This window comes from Setaria viridis, chromosome 2 (genome assembly GCF_005286985.2).
Source record: "Setaria viridis chromosome 2, Setaria_viridis_v4.0, whole genome shotgun sequence".
Classification (NCBI taxonomy): domain Eukaryota; kingdom Viridiplantae; phylum Streptophyta; class Magnoliopsida; order Poales; family Poaceae; genus Setaria; species Setaria viridis.
In genome coordinates this window covers 11,218,467-11,241,011 of record NC_048264.2, presented here as the reverse complement: position 1 = coordinate 11,241,011, position 22,545 = coordinate 11,218,467, and the positions used below count along the sequence as shown (strand labels likewise).

At 43.4% G+C, this 22,545-nt stretch overlaps 3 protein-coding genes across 5 annotated transcripts; 1 reads left to right on the top strand and 2 right to left on the bottom strand.

The window, feature by feature from the left end:
• Positions 1 to 4,482: 4,482 nt before the first annotated feature.
• LOC117842272 (D-ribulose kinase) lies at positions 4,483 to 6,968 on the bottom strand. Of its 2 annotated transcripts, XM_034722661.2 has the most exons (7): positions 6,810 to 6,968; positions 6,515 to 6,723; positions 6,263 to 6,402; positions 5,752 to 6,146; positions 5,252 to 5,618; positions 5,051 to 5,120; positions 4,483 to 4,962 (listed from the first exon to the last, which is right to left on the bottom strand). In XM_034722661.2, the coding sequence occupies exons 1-7, from the start codon at positions 6,874 to 6,876 to the stop codon at positions 4,750 to 4,752; spliced, it is 1,461 nt and encodes a 486-aa protein (XP_034578552.1). In that variant the 5' UTR covers positions 6,877 to 6,968; the 3' UTR covers positions 4,483 to 4,749. The 2 variants fall into 2 exon arrangements, with proteins under 2 accessions (XP_034578552.1, XP_034578553.1); XM_034722662.2 differs by lacking the exon at positions 6,810 to 6,968 and having other exon boundaries at positions 6,263 to 6,406; positions 6,515 to 6,658.
• A 164-nt stretch (positions 6,969 to 7,132) lies between these two features.
• On the top strand, positions 7,133 to 8,938 carry LOC117842274 (protein Barley B recombinant). 2 transcript variants are annotated; one of them, XM_034722663.2, is made up of 2 exons: positions 7,133 to 7,299; positions 7,537 to 8,938. In XM_034722663.2, the coding sequence occupies exon 2, from the start codon at positions 7,651 to 7,653 to the stop codon at positions 8,674 to 8,676; it is 1,026 nt and encodes a 341-aa protein (XP_034578554.1). In that variant the 5' UTR covers positions 7,133 to 7,299; positions 7,537 to 7,650; the 3' UTR covers positions 8,677 to 8,938. The 2 variants fall into 2 exon arrangements, with proteins under 2 accessions (XP_034578554.1, XP_034578555.1); XM_034722664.2 differs by having other exon boundaries at positions 7,524 to 8,938.
• Positions 8,939 to 11,707: 2,769 nt separating this feature from the next.
• Positions 11,708 to 20,426, bottom strand: LOC117842271 (calcium-dependent lipid-binding protein). Its single transcript, XM_072292104.1, has 11 exons — positions 19,980 to 20,426; positions 19,739 to 19,840; positions 18,503 to 18,553; positions 17,637 to 17,757; positions 16,878 to 16,996; positions 16,684 to 16,786; positions 15,928 to 16,004; positions 15,758 to 15,840; positions 14,978 to 15,203; positions 13,271 to 13,438; positions 11,708 to 12,336 (listed from the first exon to the last, which is right to left on the bottom strand). Exons 1-11 carry the CDS (start codon positions 20,082 to 20,084, stop codon positions 11,965 to 11,967), a joined length of 1,527 nt encoding a protein of 508 aa, XP_072148205.1. The 5' UTR covers positions 20,085 to 20,426; the 3' UTR covers positions 11,708 to 11,964.
• Between the last annotated feature and the right edge of the window lie 2,119 nt (positions 20,427 to 22,545).

The window sequence follows — 22,545 nt, the reverse complement described above, 5'->3', positions numbered from 1 at the left end:
AGGTCAAAATCGTTCTGCTGTTCATTGTTGTTAATTTTCCTCTTTCTCCACATTTCTCCAATTCTTATTTCCCCTTTCCTGGGCAGGAAAGAGAAACAAGGAAGTTTTCTTCCTGTGATCAGATTCCGTCGAGGGAAGAAGCTGAGAAGATGTTATCGACTAGAAGCATATAGTGAAAAATCATTCCTTTGCTACTTTATGGGTTTGCTGGTGTTCTTCCCACTCCAATCAAATCAGCACTAGCTATGTAGTATGTACTTCTTTTTTTACCGTTTCAAAGTTATCATCAAATTTGTTGTACAACTAGGCATAGAATAAGAATATACTCAAAATCATGCATTTTATATTTTGTTACTGTTTAATTGTCACTATTTAGCTTGATTTGAATGGTTAAAGAGCTTAGAAGTGACCCTAGGTGTGAGAATCTGTCAGCTCCGCCACTGTTTGTGATCAAAATTGGTAAAACTATTCCAAAGATGAACATTTTCATATTTGAAAATTTCTGAGCAAATCACTGGTAGAGAAACGAGCATTAGTCCCAGTTGGGAAACCTCATAGATCTCGATTTTTAGTCCCGGGTCTTCCACCCGGGACTAAAGGCACATCTTTAGTCCTTGTTGGTAATACCAACCGGGACTAAAGGGTTTTGCACCAAAAAATATTAGAAATTCCCGGGAGGCTCCCACACACGCGCATGTCACAAGTCACGCGATTTTTCACGCAAAATATGTGTGTGCACAGTGCGTGGGATTTGAACCCACGACCTCAAGCCTCACTCATAGCTTCCTTACCATCTCACCTACACAGCGCACTGGCTGAGTAGGGGATGCATCCTTTTGTAGTAACTCATTGGGGACCCTTTAGTCCGAGACTTTAGTCCGGGTTTGTAACACCAACAGGGACTAAAGGTGTCTGCACAGACGAGCTTTTTGTTGAGGATCACCTTTAGTCCAACCGGGACTAAAGCCTCTTTAGTCCCGGGTCTAAAGACAACCGAGATTTTTGTTGAGGATGGAAGGTTATTTTTTTTACTAGTGGATGATTTCCTTTCAGTGGTGGAGCTGCATTGGAACACCTATCTGTATTATTCAAGCAGGTCAGGACTAGCCTCACAAAAAGGAGTATGGAATTGTCAAAATTAAACAAGCTGGTACACAACTGCAACCTTGTGCTAGCCCTTCTTGATAGACTAGAGGATCATAGACCTTTAAATAGATCAGAGTGTAAATTCAGGATCTCGGTTAAAAATCATCTAGCAAATCTTTTGGAGGCTAAAAGGATTTATTGTAAATAGAGAAATACTACAAGATGCATTAAATTTGGGGATGAAAATACTAAACTATTCCAAGCTATGAGGACTCTCATATTGGGAAGCATCAATCATTATTGCCTATATGAAGATTTAAGTGGATCATGGATATGAAGATGGATCTTAATTATATGTTTTTAAGAATCCAAAGTCACTAGCTCATTAAAGATGTACTTCAAAAAAATGACATGATGTCAACCCTCGTGAAGTGAAACATGAGAAACTAGCGAGGTGAAGACTTTCAACATCAAGAGGTTGATTTATACTTTTACACTATCTTGAGTATAGATATATCAGTGATGCATCGTCGGAGATCTTACAAATTTTCAATCGAGAGACACTAAATCCTCACAAATACCAAGTGAACTAGCTGCCTAGGTAAATCAATTGTCTGTTTTTTTCCTGATGCACCGGTAGGTGCTCCGACAAGGGTGTCTCAGGTTGGTTTCACGAATTCGTTTGATAAGATACTAAGAGGTTTGAATGTCAAAGAGTTGTAATATATAGTTCAAGGAAACCGAGTTGTCTACTTTTCAAAGATAATTATCTAGTTTTGACTAATTAAAAGCATAAAAACTTTTTTTTTGTTGGATGATTTAAATACCCATATTTCTCCCCAAACTTGAGCTTTAGCTAGTGCTCGCCATGACCTAAACTAAAGCAAAAGACAACTAAGCACTCCCCAACCCCACTTTGTGAGGATTGTGTGATTTGTGAGAAATCTTTAAAGTTGGGCTAAGAGATTTGAAGTTTGCGATCACAAGGGATCACTCCCATCGTTGAGCACTTTAGGATTTTGTCATGCAATTTGTAAAGCATTTGTTACTCTTGGAGTTGAAGCCTTCAAGATGGCTGCGAGCTCCCAAGCTCGTGGTGAGTGGCAATAAAGTTGTGAATACTTTTATTTCACCATCACAAGGGTAGAAATAAAAATAATAAAGAGAGGAAAGTGCTTGAAGGAGATCTTGCTCCTTAGAGCTTTCTGAACAGAGACATAGGCACAACCTTGAAAAGGTTGAACCTTGGGAAACAAATTCTCGTGTCTTCACATTGGTCTACTTGTTGTTGGGTTCTAGCTTAGTTCTTGAGCTTCCATTCAATCTACTGGGTTGTGCATGTGTTTTAGCGCAGATGCTTTCACTAGTAGAAAAACGACCTTCCATCCTCAACAAAAATCTCGGTTGTTTTTGGACCCAGGACTAAAGAGGCTTTAGTCCCGGGTCTAAATTTTGTAGTCCGTGGAGACACCTTTAGTCCCGGTTGGTAACACCAACTAGAACTAAAGGTGATCTTAGTCCTTTAGTCCCGGTTAGTGTTACAAACCCGGACTAAAGCCTCCGAGGACTTTAGTCCTAGTCCGGTTGGTAATACCACCTTTAGTCCTAGTTGGTGTTACAAACTGGGACTAAAGGGTCCCTCACGAGTTACTACAAAAGGGTTGCTTCCCTACTCAGTTAGATGTGCTGTGTAGGTGAAATGGTAAGGAAGCTACACGCGAGGCTTGAGGTTGTGGGTTCGAATCCCAAGCAACGCGCACGCACATATTTCGCGTGAAAAATCACGTGACTTGTGACTTACGACGTGTGTGTGGTGAAAGACCTGGGACTAAATATGGGGACCTTTAGTCCCGATTAATTAATTCAATTCTAATTGGGAAAACCGAGATATAAAAAATGAGGTTGATTAATGCTCATTTTTCTACCAGTGTTCGTGAATCTATTGAAGGACTTCTCTGGACACACTCCACGTCACTTAGTTTGAGTTAAAACTTAATGAAGGCATAGATCAATTTGTCTATTTGCTTCATGGCAAAATCGTAGTACCCAGTTTCATAAACTTGAGTATCTGGTTTTGACATGATCTAGTTCCATACAAGTTTATTTATTTTAGTAATGGGTGTCATTTAGGTTTACAAACTCCAAAAGTGTATTTTTAGATAATAAATTTGTAAGGTTGTGTCATCTAGATCCATATCCCTCCATCTGGACGTTTAGCGTGGCACGCTGACTGGACACCTCCTCTCCCATCCCCTTCGTCTTCCTCTCTCTCTCCCCTGCTCTCTGGGTGGGGCATTTTGTCGAACAGGCTGTGGGCTAGATGATCTCCGGCGGATGCGCAGGTCTGCGGCCTCGGCAGCTTCTTGCGGCCCTGCAGTGACAATTTTATAGTTGCAAAAACTCAAAAAATTCCATATCTGTAACAATTTTAGTGCAACCAAAAAAACAATGTATGTTGTCCGACAAAAATTGATTCTTCTGTAACAACAATGACTTGCTTCAAAAGCACGAGAGTCTCTGGTGAAGAAGGATAGAATTGCATCAAGAATTAGCACATCTATTTTGGCACACATCGCCGTTACTTTTTTAAGATAAGCTTCGTTTAAATATCACCTATGTTCACATAATAAATTTAGAAATGAATAATGAATTATGCATATCCAATCACCAAGTTGCATTGCCCATAAATATCACAACAATTAGCCAGAGTCCCAGTGTCCCACAAACTAGTTTGCACCATAGAAATGACGCCCATAAAGCTCAAAATTGCATGGGTCATTAGACGGAACGAGCACCGCCAAGCAATGGAGAGGCACAATCGTGACCTACTGAAGAAGGTGGCTGATCTAAGTGCCTTCTACGACATCAAGGTCCCTGTAATCGTCCATCCTCAAGACCACCCATCTCAACGGAGTGCACGCCGGGTCTACAAGGATTTTACCGCTATCCCTGGCTTGGAGAAAGAAGGGAACACCTCCCTTTACAACTCCTTCATGAAGCAACGCCTTGATATCATAACTGGTATCAATCGTGTGCAAGAAAAGATATTGGCCCTTTTCTATGATTGCCTAGCCAATGTAGACAATTGGGAGGGTAGGTTGTCACAATACGTTAGTAAACTTTCTCCACGCAGTGCTATAACGATGTTGAAAGTGCTCAATGCCATAAGAAAGAGGTGGTGATTTCTTATAGATGACAACTACTATAGCAAGGGAAGTGACATGGATGGTATTGCATCAAGGGCCATGAGCCATATGGAAAACTATGAATTTATTCAGGGTCGTATTTGGCCAATTAGTTGCAGCATTGTTACTTATGGATTTCTTTTAGCATTGATGGAGACTTCGGGTCAAAGACAACTTTGATTTGCAGCTTGATTTTGACAAAATAAAAAAGTTGGATGGCTAAGATTAGACTTATTCCATAAAAGAAGATCATATCTACTCTTATCCTTCCCGCGCCAAGAGTGTGTATCTGTCGGCACAGGAAGAGCGCCCCCAACAGAGCTATGCCACCCACAGAGCTCATCAGCACTAAAATTTTGAGCGTGCTCCGCCATTGTCGAGAAGAACATTCAAGCTAGCATATGCCACCCACAGAGCTCATCATAGATTGTCCAGATTTTAGTGTGACACACTTGCCCAGGTTCCGTTAGCACGTGTGCTAGCTAGGCACTCCTACGCGGCGATCTGCGCCCTTGAGTGCCAGCAACGCAGCTCCATACGCCGCCTCCGTCTGCTCCGCCTTCCGGACCGGCACGCCCAGCACCCTCTCCCGGATCGCCGTCCACCTGTCGTTCTGCGCCCCTCCCCCCGCCGTGAACACTTCCTCCACGGCCGTCGCGCCGAGCTCCCTCAGCAGGTTGTACCCTTTGGCCTAGTTGCATTGGTCGTTGGTAACACGGATTCAGAAACATTCCAATCCGCAAAATTTGAAAGAAACGGAGCTTGATTTCATTTCAAACCTCGATTCGCGCGATCGACTCCAGGATGCCGTGCAGGTACTCCGCGTCGCTCTCGGGCCGTGGCTGCAACCTTCAGAGGCAAAAAAATGAAAAGGCCAACGGTGAAATCGCAACGTGTTCTTGGTCAAAATCTGCAGATGAAGAGATCCATCATGCAAAGCATCGGTGAAAATTGGGTTTCGGATCGTTCTCGTCGTCAACCTCGGCGCCATGTCGGGATCGGAGACCGGGAACCTCTCGCCTTTCCTCGGCAGCGGGTAGTACTCGAGCGGCGACGCGACGGCCGGGTCGATGCGCCGGCTCAGCGCCACCAGCTCGCCGTCGGTGAAGAGCTGCCGGAGAACGGCTCCCCCGGTGTTGGACGCCCCGCCGACGAGCCACGTGTCGTCCAGGCGGTGGCTGTACACGCCGAACCTCGCGTCGTCCACGCGGGCCTCGCTCACCAGCTTGATCGCCATCGTCGAGCCCAGCGACGTCACCGCCCTCCCCGGCTCGGTGGTGCCAGCTGCAAGGAACGCAGCGATGCTGTCCGTCGTCCCCGTGCAGACAACGCATTCCTTGGAGAGCCCTGACGACCAAATAAAGTGATAAACCTTCAAATTTTCAGCTAGAAATGATCAAGATGAAACGATAACAATGTAGCATGAATGTTTGTGTAAAAAGAAGATGAGACATTGTTGACGATGGAGCTGGTGTTTTACCGTACTGTGAGCACACGTCATCTTTGACAACAGCGATGGGAGCTCCAGGTGCCCTGACAGAGGGTAGCATGGGCGCGTACGGCTGCGACATGAGCCAGCTCGGGTAGGCGTCGGCCTCCGGGTCGTAGCCGACCTTGAGCGCGTTGTTGTAGTCGGAGACGCCGTACCGGCCGTGCAGGAGCCACAGGAGCCAGTCGGACTGGTGCATCAGCACGGCGGCCGAGCCGGCGCCGCCGGCAGCGCCAGTCGTGTTCCACCACGACACGAGCTTGCAGAGGGTGGAGGATGCGGAGCACACGGTGTGGTTCGCCGGCGCAATCGACTCCACGGCGGGCAGCGCGTCCGGGAAGCTCTCGTTGTAGAGGAACGGGCCGGCGAGGAGCTCCCCTGTCTCGCTGCAAGCTCGCAGATGAAAGAACATTAATTGACGCAGATGAAAGAACATTAATTGACGGCGTCGGATCGTTGGGTGCACGATCGACAAGCAAGAAGTGAGGAGATCGATCGTAACCTGTCGACGATGAGCGTGGTCGCCGAGGTCCCGTCAATGGAGATGGAGGAGATGAACGGCCGGTGAGCCGGCGGGATGTCGTCGAGGAGCTGGAAAAGCGCCGCTCGCCAGGAGCTCGCCCAGCCCGCGGCGTCGCCGACCTGCCTAGCAACTCCAATCAAAGGTTGCACGATGAGACGCCCAAAAGCCAAAATCGGCACACAATTCTACCCAATCCAATCGATCAGCCAAAAGAAATCGGCGAAATCTTACAGGTGCATAAGCTCGTTTCCCTTCCGAATGGATGGCCCCTTGCCTGTCGATCAGGGCGTATCTCGCTCCTGAAGTTCCGAAGTCGATCCCAAGGTACAGGGGCGTGCCGGCGGCACCATCAGCTCCCAGATTCTGCCGGCTGAGCATCGTAATCCTTGTCGTCCTCCGTGGCACTGTTCGGCTCTGAACTCCCCGAAACCCCAGTGACCCTGAACAAGATGCTCGGAAATCCGCAGTCACTGGATCAGCATTCAGCAGAGCGTGCAGCAGTGACAGGGTATAAAAGAGCACTTGCCTCGTCCTGCGGGGTGGTAGTGACGGTGAGCCAGCGGCTCCACGGAGAGACTGAGATCTGGCACCATGGATACGATGAAGGAGGAGGAGGTGATTCTGTGCCCGCCGGTGACGGGGAAGACAGGCGCGTGCGTTGCCGGCCGAGGAAGAAGGATAAGGAACCTTTGGACAGAGCAGAGCACCACTGTCTTTGTTGGGCCGGGCCTGAAGGCGAAAGAGGGGACTCTGTTGGGCCGGTCTTGTGGGCACCAGAGGTGCGCACTGGGCCGTGAATCAGGGCAGGTACGAGAGCGAGCCCTATACACACGAGAGCATTCTCGATCCGGCGGGCGCTGCCCGGTCGCCGCCGACGTAGTTTCGGTAACGCTCGCCACAGGGATCCGTTCGCCTCCCGTCCCGTGCCCCTGCCCCAGCCCCGGCTCTGTCTCTCCCGTTGGCGGCGGCGACCGGGGGAGCGGCGGCGCCCTTCGCCGGCGACGAGCGTCCACCAGGTACGCCCCCGCCTTCCCTTCCCCTTCGCGTCCTGCCGCGCGAAACCGAGCTGCCAGCAATTTGTATCCGGATCTGACCGAATTGCAGCTATCTGCGTATGGTGCCCACTAGCTTCGATTTGGTACCTAGGGTTTGGTTGGTTAGAATTAGAATGCCATGCCATTTTGAATTTTTATTAGGTCCTGCTTCCGGTGGAACCTTGATGCTCTTATCTGATTGACAGAATGTGTGCGTAGGGATTGGCGATTGGAGGACGGCAGTTGCGGGGATGGGCTGACCAGAACCGCGACAGGATTCGGTTTCCTTTCTCCCCGGTTACGGATTTGCGCTTGCTTGTTCCGCATTCGGAGATGGACGACGACGGCAACCTCAGCATTCGGAACTGGGGCTTCTACGACACGATGAAAGGCAACCTTGGCCTGCAGCTCATGTCGTCTGTGCCGGCTGACCGTGACACAAAATCGCTGCTCCCCACCGGTGCCTTCTTGCAGCACCATGGGCACCACAATGCCCCGCACCAGCTCCACTCGCACCATTCCCGCGACTCCGGTGGCGGAGGTGGAGCCTCTGGCGGCATGCCCACCGAGCCGCATTCTATTCACATGGACTTCTCGCGCAATGAAGCTTGGTTGCACCCCTCGCACCACCAACATCCACGCGAGCAGAAGGTCCTTCATGCTCGCCCTGTCGGGCCAGCTGGACATGTTGGGCATCCTGGTCATGGTGGCCATCCTGGACACGGTGGACATGCAGTACATCACCACCCTACTGGCTACGGGATGATGCCAGATGCACCACACACTCTCCAGATGATGCAACCACAGCTTCCGTCGCAGCCGCAGGAGCCTCCTCCATGTAAGGAGGACCACGTGCCCACTCCACCGGTTGAGGACCATTCTGTGGTTAGGACTGAGCCACCTGTGAAGAAGAGGCAGCAGGGCCGGCAGCCTAAGTCACCGAAGCCTAAAAAGCCTAAGAAGCCTGCTGTTCCACGGGAGGATGGGGCTGTCAATGGTCATGCGCCCCGAGGAAGGGGACCTAGGAAGACTGTGGGGATGGTGATCAATGGTATTGAGTTGGACCTTTCAAATATACCAACACCGGTGTGCTCATGCACTGGAACTCCCCAGCAATGCTACCGGTGGGGTGCAGGTGGCTGGCAGTCTGCATGCTGCACAACTTCTATTTCAACATATCCACTGCCAATGAACGCAAAGCGGCGGGGCGCACGTATTGCTGGAAGGAAGATGAGCCAAGGTGCATTCAAAAAGGTGCTTGAGAAGCTAGTTGGTGAAGGTTACAACCTTGCTAATCCAATTGACTTGAAGACCTTTTGGGCCAAGCATGGCACAAATAAGTTTGTAGTAATCAGGTAAAGCAAAAGGCATGCTATGTTTGTCGCTTTGTAGGTTGTAGGGCTGCAGTTAGGCCTGATTTATTGCCCGTATGTCTATGTGCCAATCTGCAGAAACTTAGGAGTAGTTTGTAGCCATATTCAGTTTCATTGACTTAACTGCCATGCCTATCTTCAGGTTCGGATATCGACTCAATAGAAGTCGGTTTGTATCCTTAACTTTGCAAGTTGTAGTGTACAATAACAGTCTCTAATTTAGATGGCATGAAATTTACTGCATTAAATGTCTGTGTGGAAGCAATGTTAATGACATTATGTGGAGGTTTTCTCTAGTGAAAGACATTAACTAGCACTTTCGGACAAGGAGCTAATTGTGAGTTTTTTTTTTTGTGCGACGTTGCTGACGTATCTTTAAGTTGTGCAAAAGCTAATTTTGTCATTTCTGGCCATCTTGCTCAACGTGAAATGTTTATAGAACTTTGCATTTAATCTATGCTTTACTGTCCTTGTCAAGGTGCTAGTTGGCATGTAGTATTTTTTTCATAAAGGGTGTGTGGGTTTAACTTAACTTTCTTTATGCTATCTGGTTGCTTTGGTTCCTTGTATATTAGAATAAAGAGGCTATCCTTGAGCCTAGGACCATTTCTTAGTGATGTAGTTATGTGCTTAGCAGCCGGGAACGTGGAACGTGGCCACGTTCCTTGTTCCGGAAACGTCGTTCCGGGACGGGAACATTCCGGGAATGGGAACAATTTAGTATAAAAACCTTTCATAAGTGTTGTTCCACGTTCCGGGAACGGGAACATGGCTGCTAAGGTTATGTGTCAGAAATGGTTGAGAAGCCTTCTGTTATCACCGTTAGCATCAATAGATAAGGAAGTGGCTTTTTCAGGGAAATGTTTTACAAGAGTTCAGTGTAGAAATCTGTTACAAAGCTTGTATAAAGATTTGACTGGCAAAGCAGATTTTTCAACAGTATGAAAAAAATGGATCCAAGGTCATGGTGCAATACTTGGAAACTTGAAATTAGTTCATGGTGCAAACAGTATGTGCTTAATGAAGAGACTGTTTTAGTTGTATTATTCATGCTTTGATTCCTGATTTCGTTGAATGGATAGCTAGATGTAGCAAAACTATTTAATCTTCAGATTGTTTGGTTTCTCCATTGTTATGTCCTGCAGGGCAACGCAAGAGAAATTGAGTTGTTTGCTTAATCTGGTTGAAGGTTTGTAGTTCTATTTTTTCTTTGATAGTGAAATTGGTATGGTACATCCTTCTTTTTTAGTTTATGAGATTCTTGTGTGTTGTGAGATGTCGGTATTGGATAGTTTCTTAAATTTGTGTGATTATGTTACTGGCTACGATAAACTTGTTTAGTTTTTTTGTTGGTATTGGGTCATGTTCTCTGTATATAGTTTTGAAGTTTGAGACCTTTTGGGCTAAGCTTGTCCTTAGTTTGAGACCTTCTGAACATATCATTCTATTCTGTATGTGCCAATCTGCAGAAGTTTTTAACGTCTCTGGACAGCTTGTAGACGTTAGGTGATAACATAAGATAAACCTAACCTAAAGACATGCTTATCTTATGTTATCAGGTTTATCTTATGTTATCACCTAACGTCTCTGGACAGTATGGTTTAAATATAACTTTGGTCTTGATGTATTTAGAAAGCTGAGCAGAGTTTGTGGTGCATGCAGATATACCTGACAAATAGGGTGATTCTAGTCTCCTTGTTTGGAATAGGTTTTGTTTTGTGGGGGTATAGCAAAACTAAGATCTGATTGTTGGGTTTGTCGAAGGGGCCTGCAGAATATGAGGTCGGTTGCTTCCTCTGAATGTTGTGCTTTAAGTCTTTAACTCCATTCGCCGTTTTTGGATTTTGATAGGCAAGTGAGAATGTTATCTTTGCCCATTGGCCTTAGCAAAGGATGGTCTCTAGTCTCTCTGAGCAGTCCCAAGTGCACTTTGATATGTGTATTGGTTGATTCTGAACAACTGGCATGGACATTTTAGCAGTATATTTCACTGTTGTATTCTGAGTGTGGATTTCTGTTCTGGGTCATGCATTCGTGACTGACTACCTAGTCCTGTTTTCAGCTGCTGCATGTAGAATGTCTATGCCTATTATGCTCTTGTGGTTTTTAGGTTGGCCTATCGCTGCATCATGCGCCTGAACGGTGTCTTGTTTTGTGGTTGCGGTTCGCTACATCGCATTGTTTGCTATGTTACGTCCTGCCACATTCTTTGCTACTGTGCTGGCTTCCCTCGTTTCTTTGCTACCAGCCACTGTGCTAGCTTCCCTAGGCCAAAGTTAGCAACATCAATATTCAATCTTACGCAGACATGTACGATTATTTTCTGTTATGGTCAAACCCAAATAAAATGGTTTAATTTAGAAAATTGTAAATGGACGCATATTTTTTAAAAAAAACACTGTTTGACGGTAGCTCTACAACAGGATTAAGACAGTTTGAGGGTAGCTCTACGATAAAACGAGCATTTCACCGGGTTTTCAACCACTGAACCAGCCGAAGGATGACCGCCTGTTACGATGACAAGGGAAACACCCTGTACATTCACTTTTTACCAGGTATTTAGCGTAGGCCTAAAAAAGTACGTATCGTATGTATTTCTACGTACGTCCTACATAAATATTTGTGTTTATTAAGTAACAGCATGTTTGGTTCTCCTGCTTGACAGTGCGCACAAACCCCAAGAGCAGGTAAGGACCAAAACATGCCTCATGTTTTTTACAAAAGGAAATGTGAAATGTTGTTCCATGTGCTAGTAGCCAAGTTAGAATTCACAGTAGCTTCAGAAAGAAACTCAAATGTATGGTCCCCCTTCAAATATAGCCAATGTGTTGGAATTGACTTCTGAAATTTCCAAAATAAATCTCTCATTTTAATAAGAATATATTCCAAAAAAAATGAAACGGTTCCAGTTTGACCCATCCATTTTCTACTCACCCCCGAATATGAATAGACCAAAGAAAACTAACAGCATAGTAACAATTAACATAAATAGACTAATATCAGAGTGGCACGTCACCTTGAACTTCAATACGACTGCACTGTTACGTAAATGTCGAAGCTCAATCTAATTTACAGTATCCTTCACTATAAAAGTTCCAGCGCGATTTACAAAATAAACCAGCAGATATTTCATATAACCAATGCCGTGGAGGGCGGTACGCTTAAATGCAAACGTAAAACTCTGTAATCCTAGATAGCAGCAGCCTTACAGAAAGTAGAACGGTAACCCTGTCACAAATGAGAATTGCCTTTCACTGTACATCAGACATTCAGACTATGCGGAAGGTTGTTCGGGCTGGGGAGCAGTAGAGCTGCTGGCGTTCTTGCGGGACATGCTGAAAGGCCCCGCCACAGTCCTGCCCATGAATTTCCCAGCTTTGCCAAGGCCACTGCCGACTGCACCAATACCAGAGCCAACAAGCCCAGCACCAGCACCAAGTCCTGAACCAACGAGGCTAACACCACCAACAATGCCAGTGCCCACAAGTCCAACACCGGAACCAACTAGTGATGCAGCGCCACCAACTGCATCCATTGTGCTACCAATTATCCCAGCCTCCTTAAGTCGCTTCCTCTCCTCTATGGCTTGTTTTTCTGCCTCTAGGGCTTCCAGCTGCTCTTCCTTTGTAAACGAATGATACATGACCTGACAGGTTGTAACAATATATCAGCACCATCATATTAATCATGAATATTTCCAGCCGACTATCAATGTTGCCACTTTGCAGATTCAATCATCTAGAGTCCGCCTACTAATACAGAGATTCAGAATTTGGAATTCTGTTCCTCACCAAGCCTAGGTAATAGATAAAACTTCTCCAGACAAATTGAGAGACAACTTATAGTGGGTATTGGCTAATACTTCAGGATTCATGTGCAATTTATTTTCAATTCATCTTCTGTATTAGTTTTGTGTGAAAAATTATCACATGGCTAGATGAATCCCAAAAATGTACAGGTTGAAATATGGCTTTCAATCTTATAATCTTGCTATATATATGCAGTGGTCTAGCCATCTGATAATTCTTGTTGCCTGTTGCTGTTGGCTGAAGCTGGTGCAGTTCAGCCATCAAGGCGAGCCACCTGTCACCATTTTCATTGTTACAGGGAGGAGCACAGAGGTGGTGGCAGAATGCAGATAGGAGGGGTAGCAGGACTCTCGCAGTGGCCTCTGCCTGCCAGTCAGGAGTTGAGGCTGGGGAATGGAAAGGTCAGGCTCAGGCTCAGGCTCAGGCTCAGGGTATTTAGCAGGAGATCTAGGCGAAAGACGAAGCAGTATGTGAGACATGGGTTGCTGGCGCACATCTGGATGGTTTGCTCACAATCTGGTGTCCCTGGGAGGCTTGGCTTTATGTGAAGGATGATTTTTTCCAAACCATATCCATGTATGTGACAGGATCTACTAATAGACTAAGAAATACCGAGCTTGATTGGCAATATTGATGATTAGACATTGAAGGAGATATCTATGTAGCAAAGATGTATTTCTTGTTCACAAATCCTCTAGGATCTCTAGCTTGAATGAAATAGGCTACATTAGGGTCGAAGATGTAAAAGAATATATTAAAACCCACACTGACCTTAACATACAATGTGCCTCTGTCCTTGGTATCCCTATTTTTAAGTGGATCTACTGAATGCAGCAGCTTCAGAGAGATTTCACGGGCGACCTCAGGTTCAAGATCATTCACTGCTAGTTTAGCCACACCCAGTCTCTTGTCTTGTTGAAGTTTGTCTTCATCATAAACCTGTGAAATCCACCACAAACGTATTTAACTCCACACAACAATGAGAACAAAATTCAGAAGATAGAATTACGAGTGTTGACAATATGAAAAGCATAATTATCAAGCCAGGCTGAACGTGAAGCACTTCAAAGATGTTGTCTGAATTTTGTTTTGTCCAGTGATTAAGACATTTCTAGAAAGTCTCAATGTATATTTAGTTTAGAAATGAAGATTGTTTGCTCCATGCAAAGTTTCTCAGCCATCCACAAGAGACAAGACTTGATCAAATGATCCACACTCTAGAGGCCAAAATGCAATGTTCATCACCAGGATAAAAGATGAGATAGATAATCTTATCACATACTGTTCATCGGTGTTTTTTATTATTCAATCCTTACTTCTAAGTGTTTTCTGCCTGTTTACAACATAAATGACACAAGAAAATGTCATACATTTGAACATGCTAACAACAACACAATAGTCTAAACAATGCCACTGAGTGTGTCAAGAATTAACCAAGGTTAATTTTAAGCTTACATTAGTTACTACGTAAAATGGAACTAAAGCTCCACAGTTTGCATAAGTTCAAGAGAAAACCCATTTCTCACTCATCTGTGTAGTTTAACAGAATCCAAGACAGATGAGTGCTCTGAACATACATCTGTCTAATACAGAAACAAGAGGAACAAAAGGTGGACAAATTTTGTTTTAACTTTTAAAACAATGAGTGAACTGGGGCCAGTTTCTAGCTGGTTATAGAATGTTTGGGGATTCAGAACTCAACCTAATATACCTGGTTCATTTTTCGACCCAATAAATTTAGAACTGCACAGCTACTTGATAGACAGCTGCTGGGGTTTACTTTAGAATGGAATTAAAAGTAACAATATTCAGAACTGCACAGCTACTTGATAGACAGCTGTTGGTGTTTACTTTAGGATGGAATTATTAGTAACAATACATTCTATGAATTTGTCGTGCAATGCAACTATGTATAATCTGCTAATTTTTCACTACAGATCCTCAACGTTGAGCATAATGACATAATTAAACCAATAACTTGTTGGTCAATAACCTGAACCTCATACATTGGAATATATCCACACATGTGAGATACATAGTAGGGTGATTTCCATCCAGGAGACAACATCAAAGTTTCTTTTCTGTAAGACCATGCAGGGATGGGCTGCAGTTATAGGTCCATCAGAAACAGAACTACACATAGCTCAGCTTTAGCCCAGACTACCAACCATTCGCCCGAGTTAGCTGACATCCAATCCTGGCCCAGTAATCCTGACCAATTGGAATATTTCGCAGAATAGCCTGAGCCTGAGGTAAAGGGAAGGAAGCTTTTTCTTGGCCTAATCTAATCTCAGGGAACCTTGGTAAGTCTAGCGGTTTGAAAAAAGTTTCATTTCAAACTCAGATGTATCAATCTTATTCTTGCGTGCTGTTTTAGTTTAATGGTGTATTTTCCCTTTTTGTCAAGGGAGGTGTCATTTTTCCTTGATGCAAGGGACAATTTTCAGAAGAACAGGACCAAACAAAATATAGAATTACCTCAAAAATGACAGATTGGGTTTCTTTGTCTTCGACAATAAGCTCAAATGTTTCATTCCATACTGGATTCAGGTCATCATCTCTGGTTTGTGTTTTGACCTTAAACATCGGTCGCACATACAGTCTCACGTAAGGATCTGATTTACCAATCAACTCCTTGTTTTTCAAAGAAGTTGCTTTTACCACAGTAACAGAAAGTCTTCCCTGAGGTTTAAGCTCCAGATCGCTGTAGAGAAAGAAAAAGTAGTATAAATCAACCAATGCCAAAGGGGATCTGATATCTAAATATATGAAAACATTTTTTCAGCTAGGCATAAAGGAACAATAATTATCATTATCCCTTCCTTAAAGCTAGCAAGAGATACTTAAAATGGTTCATAAATCAAAATACACATATGACTGGTTACTAAAATAATTTGTATCTAGCTGCCATTGCAGTGTTAAGGGTCTAGTTCAGACTGCCGTACGACTACAGTTTTCCTGCTCTTTTCATGGCCCGACATTGTACAAAAACAATGACAACGACTGGCTCAATCAGCAGTATCATGCATTAATCAGACGACACGGTCGGATGTATAGCACTGCCCTTTCAAATTTCCATTTTCCCAATTAAAATCATTGTGCAGTACCGTATTCATATTTTCAATGATGGAATTTCCCTAAATAGCAGTCAGCAAAACCGAGCTGAATCTTTGTTGACCTCATCTTTGGTTTTTAATTGCAGTGTGTTCTAAGATGATAAAAAAAAAGATGACGAAAATTAACATTGAAGAAACTCACCTTGTATCAACATTAACACCAAGTGGAACAACTAGCCTGTGTGGCCACTGAAGCATATCAGAAACAATTGAGTTGACTGTATCCTAATCAAAGGCAGAGGAATCATGGTTACGTTTATTCATAGTTGTTGGTAGGACTAGAATGTTCAAATTATTGTCTAGTCATCATACATCAATCATGTCAGAAAGTCCAGGAACTGCGGTTAGGCTTCCTCCAATGGCCTTCAGGGTGTACTGAATTTTTGGCTCTGGCTGAAGTACAAAGAACCCAGTTAAAGGAAATACATGGGAAATGCTATCTTGATAGTCAAAATTGCTTGAGACCACAGAAATATAACTTAGAGAATATTTTTAAAAAGAATATATTATCGAACATCACCAAATGACATAGTAAATCTCAAAACATTTCAAAGAAAGGAATCAATTGTTTAAAAGGTTGCAGTATGAAAACCATGTTAATTTCCAAAAGTTCTAAATGATGATGGTGATAAGGCAATTTGAGGTGACACTGCACAGTTTGTACCTCCACATGCGAACATTGGAAGTCTGACAGAAGGACAACATATAGGAGTATAGCATTAACACATGAAAGGCACTCAAAACAACTGACATAGACAAATACAACCAGTTCGACCACCTTCCATTCTGAAGCAAGAATCCGTTAAGATTTCTTGTTCAATAGTGAAACAAATTCAGGGGGTATTGTCAATTTTTGTTTGTTAAGTCTCATATTTAGGACCTTGCACTCTCAAAGCATATTGAGTTTCATGAACCAACCAGTCCACTCAAAAGCTTAACTGTTGAGGTAAGGTGTTCAATAGGTGGAGAAAGAAATAAATTAACAAGGAAATGTGGGAAGTGTACTGAAAATAGAAACCATCAGATAAAAAAGAAAGGAGATAGTAACCGATAATGGTTAGTAGATACTTGCATCAGCAAGGAGAGCCACAACAACAGCAGATATGCAAGGAATGTCTTCTGACAGTTGAAATACAACACGTATGACAGTGTAGACCTGAAGATCCTTGAGCTGCATGTTGGTTGGGTAAAAAAAAATCAGGATTCTAATCAAGAAAAGTTTGTCTCCAAAAATCATCATGTAGCAAAGATCAAAAAGAAACCTGAATAGGTAGTGATGCAACTGCAGCATCAACAGCTAGGATTATGCTTGGATTACCACCCCACCGGAAATCTATATCCATTATGATTTGTCCTGGCTGAAGATTTTGAATACGAATACCTTCACAGATCAAGACAAACAAACAAAACACATCATACTTTTAAGTCATTCTTATGAAATCCCACAGTAAGATTCAAGATGATATACATGATAAACACAACTTAGGTTTTCTTGGCATTAAAAATATCAAATCAGAAACACATTTAAGCATGGAAGTTCTATTCTATCCCACACAGTTGACTATAGGAATGAGGACTACATCAACTATATGCTGGTAACCCAGCTATTCGACATGTATTTGACACTGTTTAGCTATAGGAAATGCTTTTTTTATTGAGTTTGAGCTATTTCAGCCGATCGATCTTCCATAGGAAGTATTGTCAATTATGACAAAAAACCATACCTTGATTTCCCAATATTTACAGGCACAATGTCAATGTTGTGTGCAATATTCAGCATTCACTGATAAGCCCTTATTTTAACATATACATTCTAACCACCAAATTATTTAAGCATATGTTGCTTCTATTATCCTCACAAAATTGAGAGTTGCCTTCACAGTAGGACTGAAATGAACTATTTTTCCTTTTGCGTGTTGGAAAAATATTTTGGGAAATTTTCAATTGTAAGAAATAGTATGCACCAAGGAAGAAAAGCATGATATTAATAAAATTGAATATGAAACATATAAACAGGAAACCTTCTATTTTTGGTGACACGGTTCCAAGAGAAAATTTGCTGAACTTCAGAGATTTTATTCCTGGAGGCCGGTAATCATCTAGCAATGGCTCAACGGACTCCTTAACCACTGCTGTTGCAGCCTAAAACCAAATAACAAGTAAGTCCAGCACATAGGGCTTATGAACATTAGCATTCTTAAACAATATGGCTAAGGGCATGAGATTGTAGCAAAACAGACAGCTAGGCATGTCTTAGCTAATAATATGGATATGCAAACAGTTTACTCTATCCATCCCTGATTGAAACTGTACTCATAAGGTACAATTTCGAACCTTTATAAACACAGGACAGCTTAACATGTCTATAAAATGTAATAAGTCGTATTCTCGTTTTTCAGTGAATCTAGAACACTATGTGTTGTAGGTATTCTAGTGGCCTTACACAAAGTGCAGTTAAAAGCATAGAAAATGTCATGTGCATGATCATTCAATTGCATTCAATTGTCTTTATGCTTATAGTCAAGTACAATTTAACGGGTTACACTAATATACGATGTGGCAACAAAATGGAGATTCCAAATGCCAAAACCTAGTTATTTTTCACACTCAGAAAATTCATTTGTGCTCAATACAGTGACAAGATTCAAGAGGTCAGGTAGGTAGCACAATAACATCATCAACAAAATAAAAATAATATTAAAGGAATAAAATGAGACACACCAATTAGCAAATCAACAGAAGCTGAAAGATCATAAGATCATACAAGGCATGAAATTCATTGTAGTGGAATAGCATATGGATTATCATTACTAGAAAGGATTTACAATAAGCAAAGTACTTTGCAGAACTATAACTAAGATTAAGACCCAAAAAACTTCAAACTTACTTCTGCAATAAAAGGCCAAAGTTTGCTTAGATGCTTGTTCAGCCATTTCACCTGTAGCAAACAGTTAAATATTAATTCTACAGATCAAGAGGTACAGATGACCATGAACAGCCTCTCGCAAAGAAATGAACTAGTAAGATAATGTTCAAAAGTCAGGATCTTTCCAATCTATTGTAGATACAGAATATTTTGTCAATGCATGCCTACCTAATTTAGCAGTTTCACACTCATGTTTCAGTGCTTACGATATCAGTAACGAATTATGGCTTACAGAAGTTGATGGTCAAGTACAAACAGGACAAAAACCAAGTACATATGCAAAGAGATTCTATCAGCAAAGTACACGTATGCAAGGAGCTTCTGTCAAATGTTCAACAATATTAGGTGCTAACGGTTTAGGGATATATAAAGTGCATATGGTGCTATTATTTTCTGCAGATATATATAAAGTTCATTGAAGATGTGGCAGACCATATTTTTCAATGACCATACCATATTTTTTCCCTAATACTTTGTATCACTATGGATGGTGCACAAGTTTCATATCAACTATTCACTTTGTTATATTTTCCATATGCCTTGGTGGATGGAAATTAGTGTTAAGTCTTATGCAATTAGATTCAACCCAGGGTACTTTGGTTCTCTGTTTCATGATTGGTGATGCTAAGAGTAGGCCCTTCCTCATTACAGAATCACAGCACCAGTACCTGAACCTACATTGGCCATGCATCATACTGACAGCAGCCTCCCGTAGCATCGAGGCGCTCAAACCTGCCCTACAGGCTGGCTGGCTGGCTGGCTGCTCCAATATATTGCGACCCTAAACATCAATTACACGCCCAACAATCCCTCCCTAAACCAATATCACCTGTGTTTGGATCAAATACAAACAAATAGCCCAGCCATCTCATCATCCACACGGTCAATATATCATAGTATATGTTTAGCATTTTGTTTTGTTAGCCAACAGAACTGAGCCAGACATGCATAGGTCCACCTACAGTTAGCTTCTGCCGACACCCACATGTACTCTCGAAACAGGGGAAACCAACAAACTTTTGTTAAGCCGTTCGTTCTACCGACTACAGGTAACTTACTTCCTCCCCAGAAAAATAAGAAGAATATACAACAATTTAAGCCTTGTGAATTCAGGAGTGGCCGCACCAGAACGGCGAGACTCCCAGAACGGCCCAGCTAAAGGGGTACGGACATTTTGGTAGCGGAAGTGCCTCTAACCTGCTCGAACTGCGGGAAGGATATCCACTCGGGGAAGTTGTCGCCGCACAGCTTCTTGAGGTCGTCCCTGCCGAGAGACCCGAGCACCTTGATATCCGCAGCCTGTCAGAAACCCGGGTAGCAAGGCTCAGAACCCGCAGAAACCAAGCCCTCACGCACAGCTACTCCTAGTGAAATCCAACTCCAGCGTAGCGAGCGAGAAAAGAGACGGGGGCATTCCCGTCTCCTCACGCGAACCCACCTTGGCGATGCGCTTCCTGCTGCGCCGGAGCATGACGCGGCTCCAGCCGGCCATGATGGCGACGCCGACAATCATCCCCATCACCATCCCGGAGATCAGCCCCATCCTGGCTCCCCGCCGTCCCGTCCCCCGGTCCCCCCGCCGCCGGCCGACCTCGCACTCCGCCCAGCACGCCTCGGATCCCCCTAGCTAGCTAGCTGCTCATACGCCGCAAGCGGCTCCGAGATCTGGGGAGGCGAATCGCGGAGAAGAGAATGGGGGTCTGCGTCTGCGCTTGCGCTCGCGGTTTGTGGCCGGGGAATGGGGGGGAGTTTTTGGGAGGGGATTAATTGCGTGGTTAGTGTGGTGATTAACGAGCGGGGCGGAGGGAGCCAGGGAGATGAGCTGAGCTGTTCGGCGGGGCACGGCAGGCCGGCAGGCCAGTCGAAGACTAGGCGGGCTGAAAGGGAGGGGGGTCAACTTGCCGGACTGGGGATGATGGGTTGATTAGGACAAAGCAGCGCGTCGGCAGCGAGCGAGTGGCACGGGCGCGGCGTGTCCGCGGGTGGAGGGATCCGAAGGGGCCACGTGAGCTGGATCTTTCTTTTGCTTTTTGTTTGAAAGCACCAAATCTAAGATTAAAGAAATAATTGTATCCCTGTTCTGACGTGGTGGATTATTAAATTTTTTTCTTCTTCGACGTGGATGTTCCTAAGCTTGCAAGGACCCCCGTAGGAGATTGGATGAGCAAATTTTGACTTTAACCAAGCTATCATATACTCTATGTGACTATGCCTAACTGTGGCAATAGCGTGTCGCCTAACATAAAGAATAATTGTATTCTGCTCAAAAAAAAAGAATAATAAAAAAACACATACCATCAACTTGAGTACAACCACGTCCGATCCATCCGAGTAGAGTAGTAGATTGGTACAATGCTCCTATATTCGACTAGTATTCGATTCCTCGATCTCATTTTCATCCCCCAAGTACTTCCTCAGTCTCATTCTCATTCTAAAATTATTCACTTGATGGAAAATGTTAAAAGCAACTTTACAAATCACACTTTTCCTTGCAATAATATAAATGTAAGGTCAGGTCTGACAGTGATATGGGATGGACTTAGGCCTTTTTCTCAAGTGTTGGAATGGTTCCTGTCGAAAAGAAAAGAAAAGAAAGAGCACTATACAATTATGATATACTCCCTTCTATCAATGAATATAAGGGATTACGAATTTAGCCTGTATCAAACTATTCTAAACTTAACTAGATCTATAGAAATAAAGAACAATAATTTTTACAATATCATGAGTGTCGGTAGTTTCATTATGATATATTTCCATAGATTACTTCTCTGATATGGTAGAAGTTAACACTCTTCTATGTAGATTTATAGCACAAACTAGGAATCTCTTACATTTGGGGGAGGGGGAGGGTCTTTTTAGAATCGTGCTTTCAAAAGATGAGATTATTTTCTTCGAAACATCTCACCTTGAATTTGCTAATGGTTCTTATTACGATTTTTGTCTATAAATAAATTTCTTGTAGATTATTTAACTATTCTTTTGTACACATTAGTCAATTTGCTACATCATTCGCCATTTTGAGGGCCCAATGCAATGGACACGAAGTGGATGCGTGAAAACTTGCGCAAATCGTCTTTGTATCCAATTTTCTAAGTTGGTAGTTCCATTATGAAACCCCAATTTCCAATATATTTCCTCACGAGTCACGAAGAGGATCAGAACATGAAGTGGAACACAAGTTCAACAACTATTGATTGATTTCGTTCCAATCCTATCTAACTTTGAAGAAGAAAAAAACAAAAATACATTTGACACCTTTTTTAGAATTTGATATCTGTCCTGTCTCACCCAACTAGGCTCCTAATGGGCTGACGGCCTAGTCCAATTTAAGCCCAACTGGAGGCTGAGAAGAAAAAGATATGGGCTGTCACGTGTCACCTTCTCTTCCACAAACGCCAAAAAAGCTCAGTTGGACGATGTGGGTTTTTTTTTAGTACAGTTACCACTTAGTGCGAGTTACTGAGAGAGAGATGTTCAGCTTGTCCAGCTGCCCCTCTCTAGAAAAAGCAGAATTATTTGCATTTTTTGCGTGCATCAATTTGGATCTCTCTTTTGTTTCCTTGCAAGTTGGATTGACTCTCATCGACAGTCTTGATCTTAGATTTTCCACCAATCGATGTGTCCGCGGTGTTAGTATGAGAGCCGGTGAATGCTCAACACGACTTCTTTAGTAGGTTTTCATAAAATACTCCGAAATAATTGTGGACCATTGGTCTTTTAATAACATGTGACAAAATGCCAATTCCAACATCAGAGCAAACTAAGCGCTGTTAACGCATATCATACACTACTTAGGTCCCGTTTGAATGATAGGAATTTCGTAGGGGGAAAAAATCAAAAGCAGACCAAAACATAGGAAAGGAATGTTAGTAACGTGTTTAGAGTGCAGGAAAACATGCGTCCCTTTACTTTAGAATATTGTAGCCTCTTCACGATTCCAAGGGAAAGGAAAAATCTACTCTAAGCTTCGATTTTCTTCTCCTTTGCGGAAGCCTGAGGCA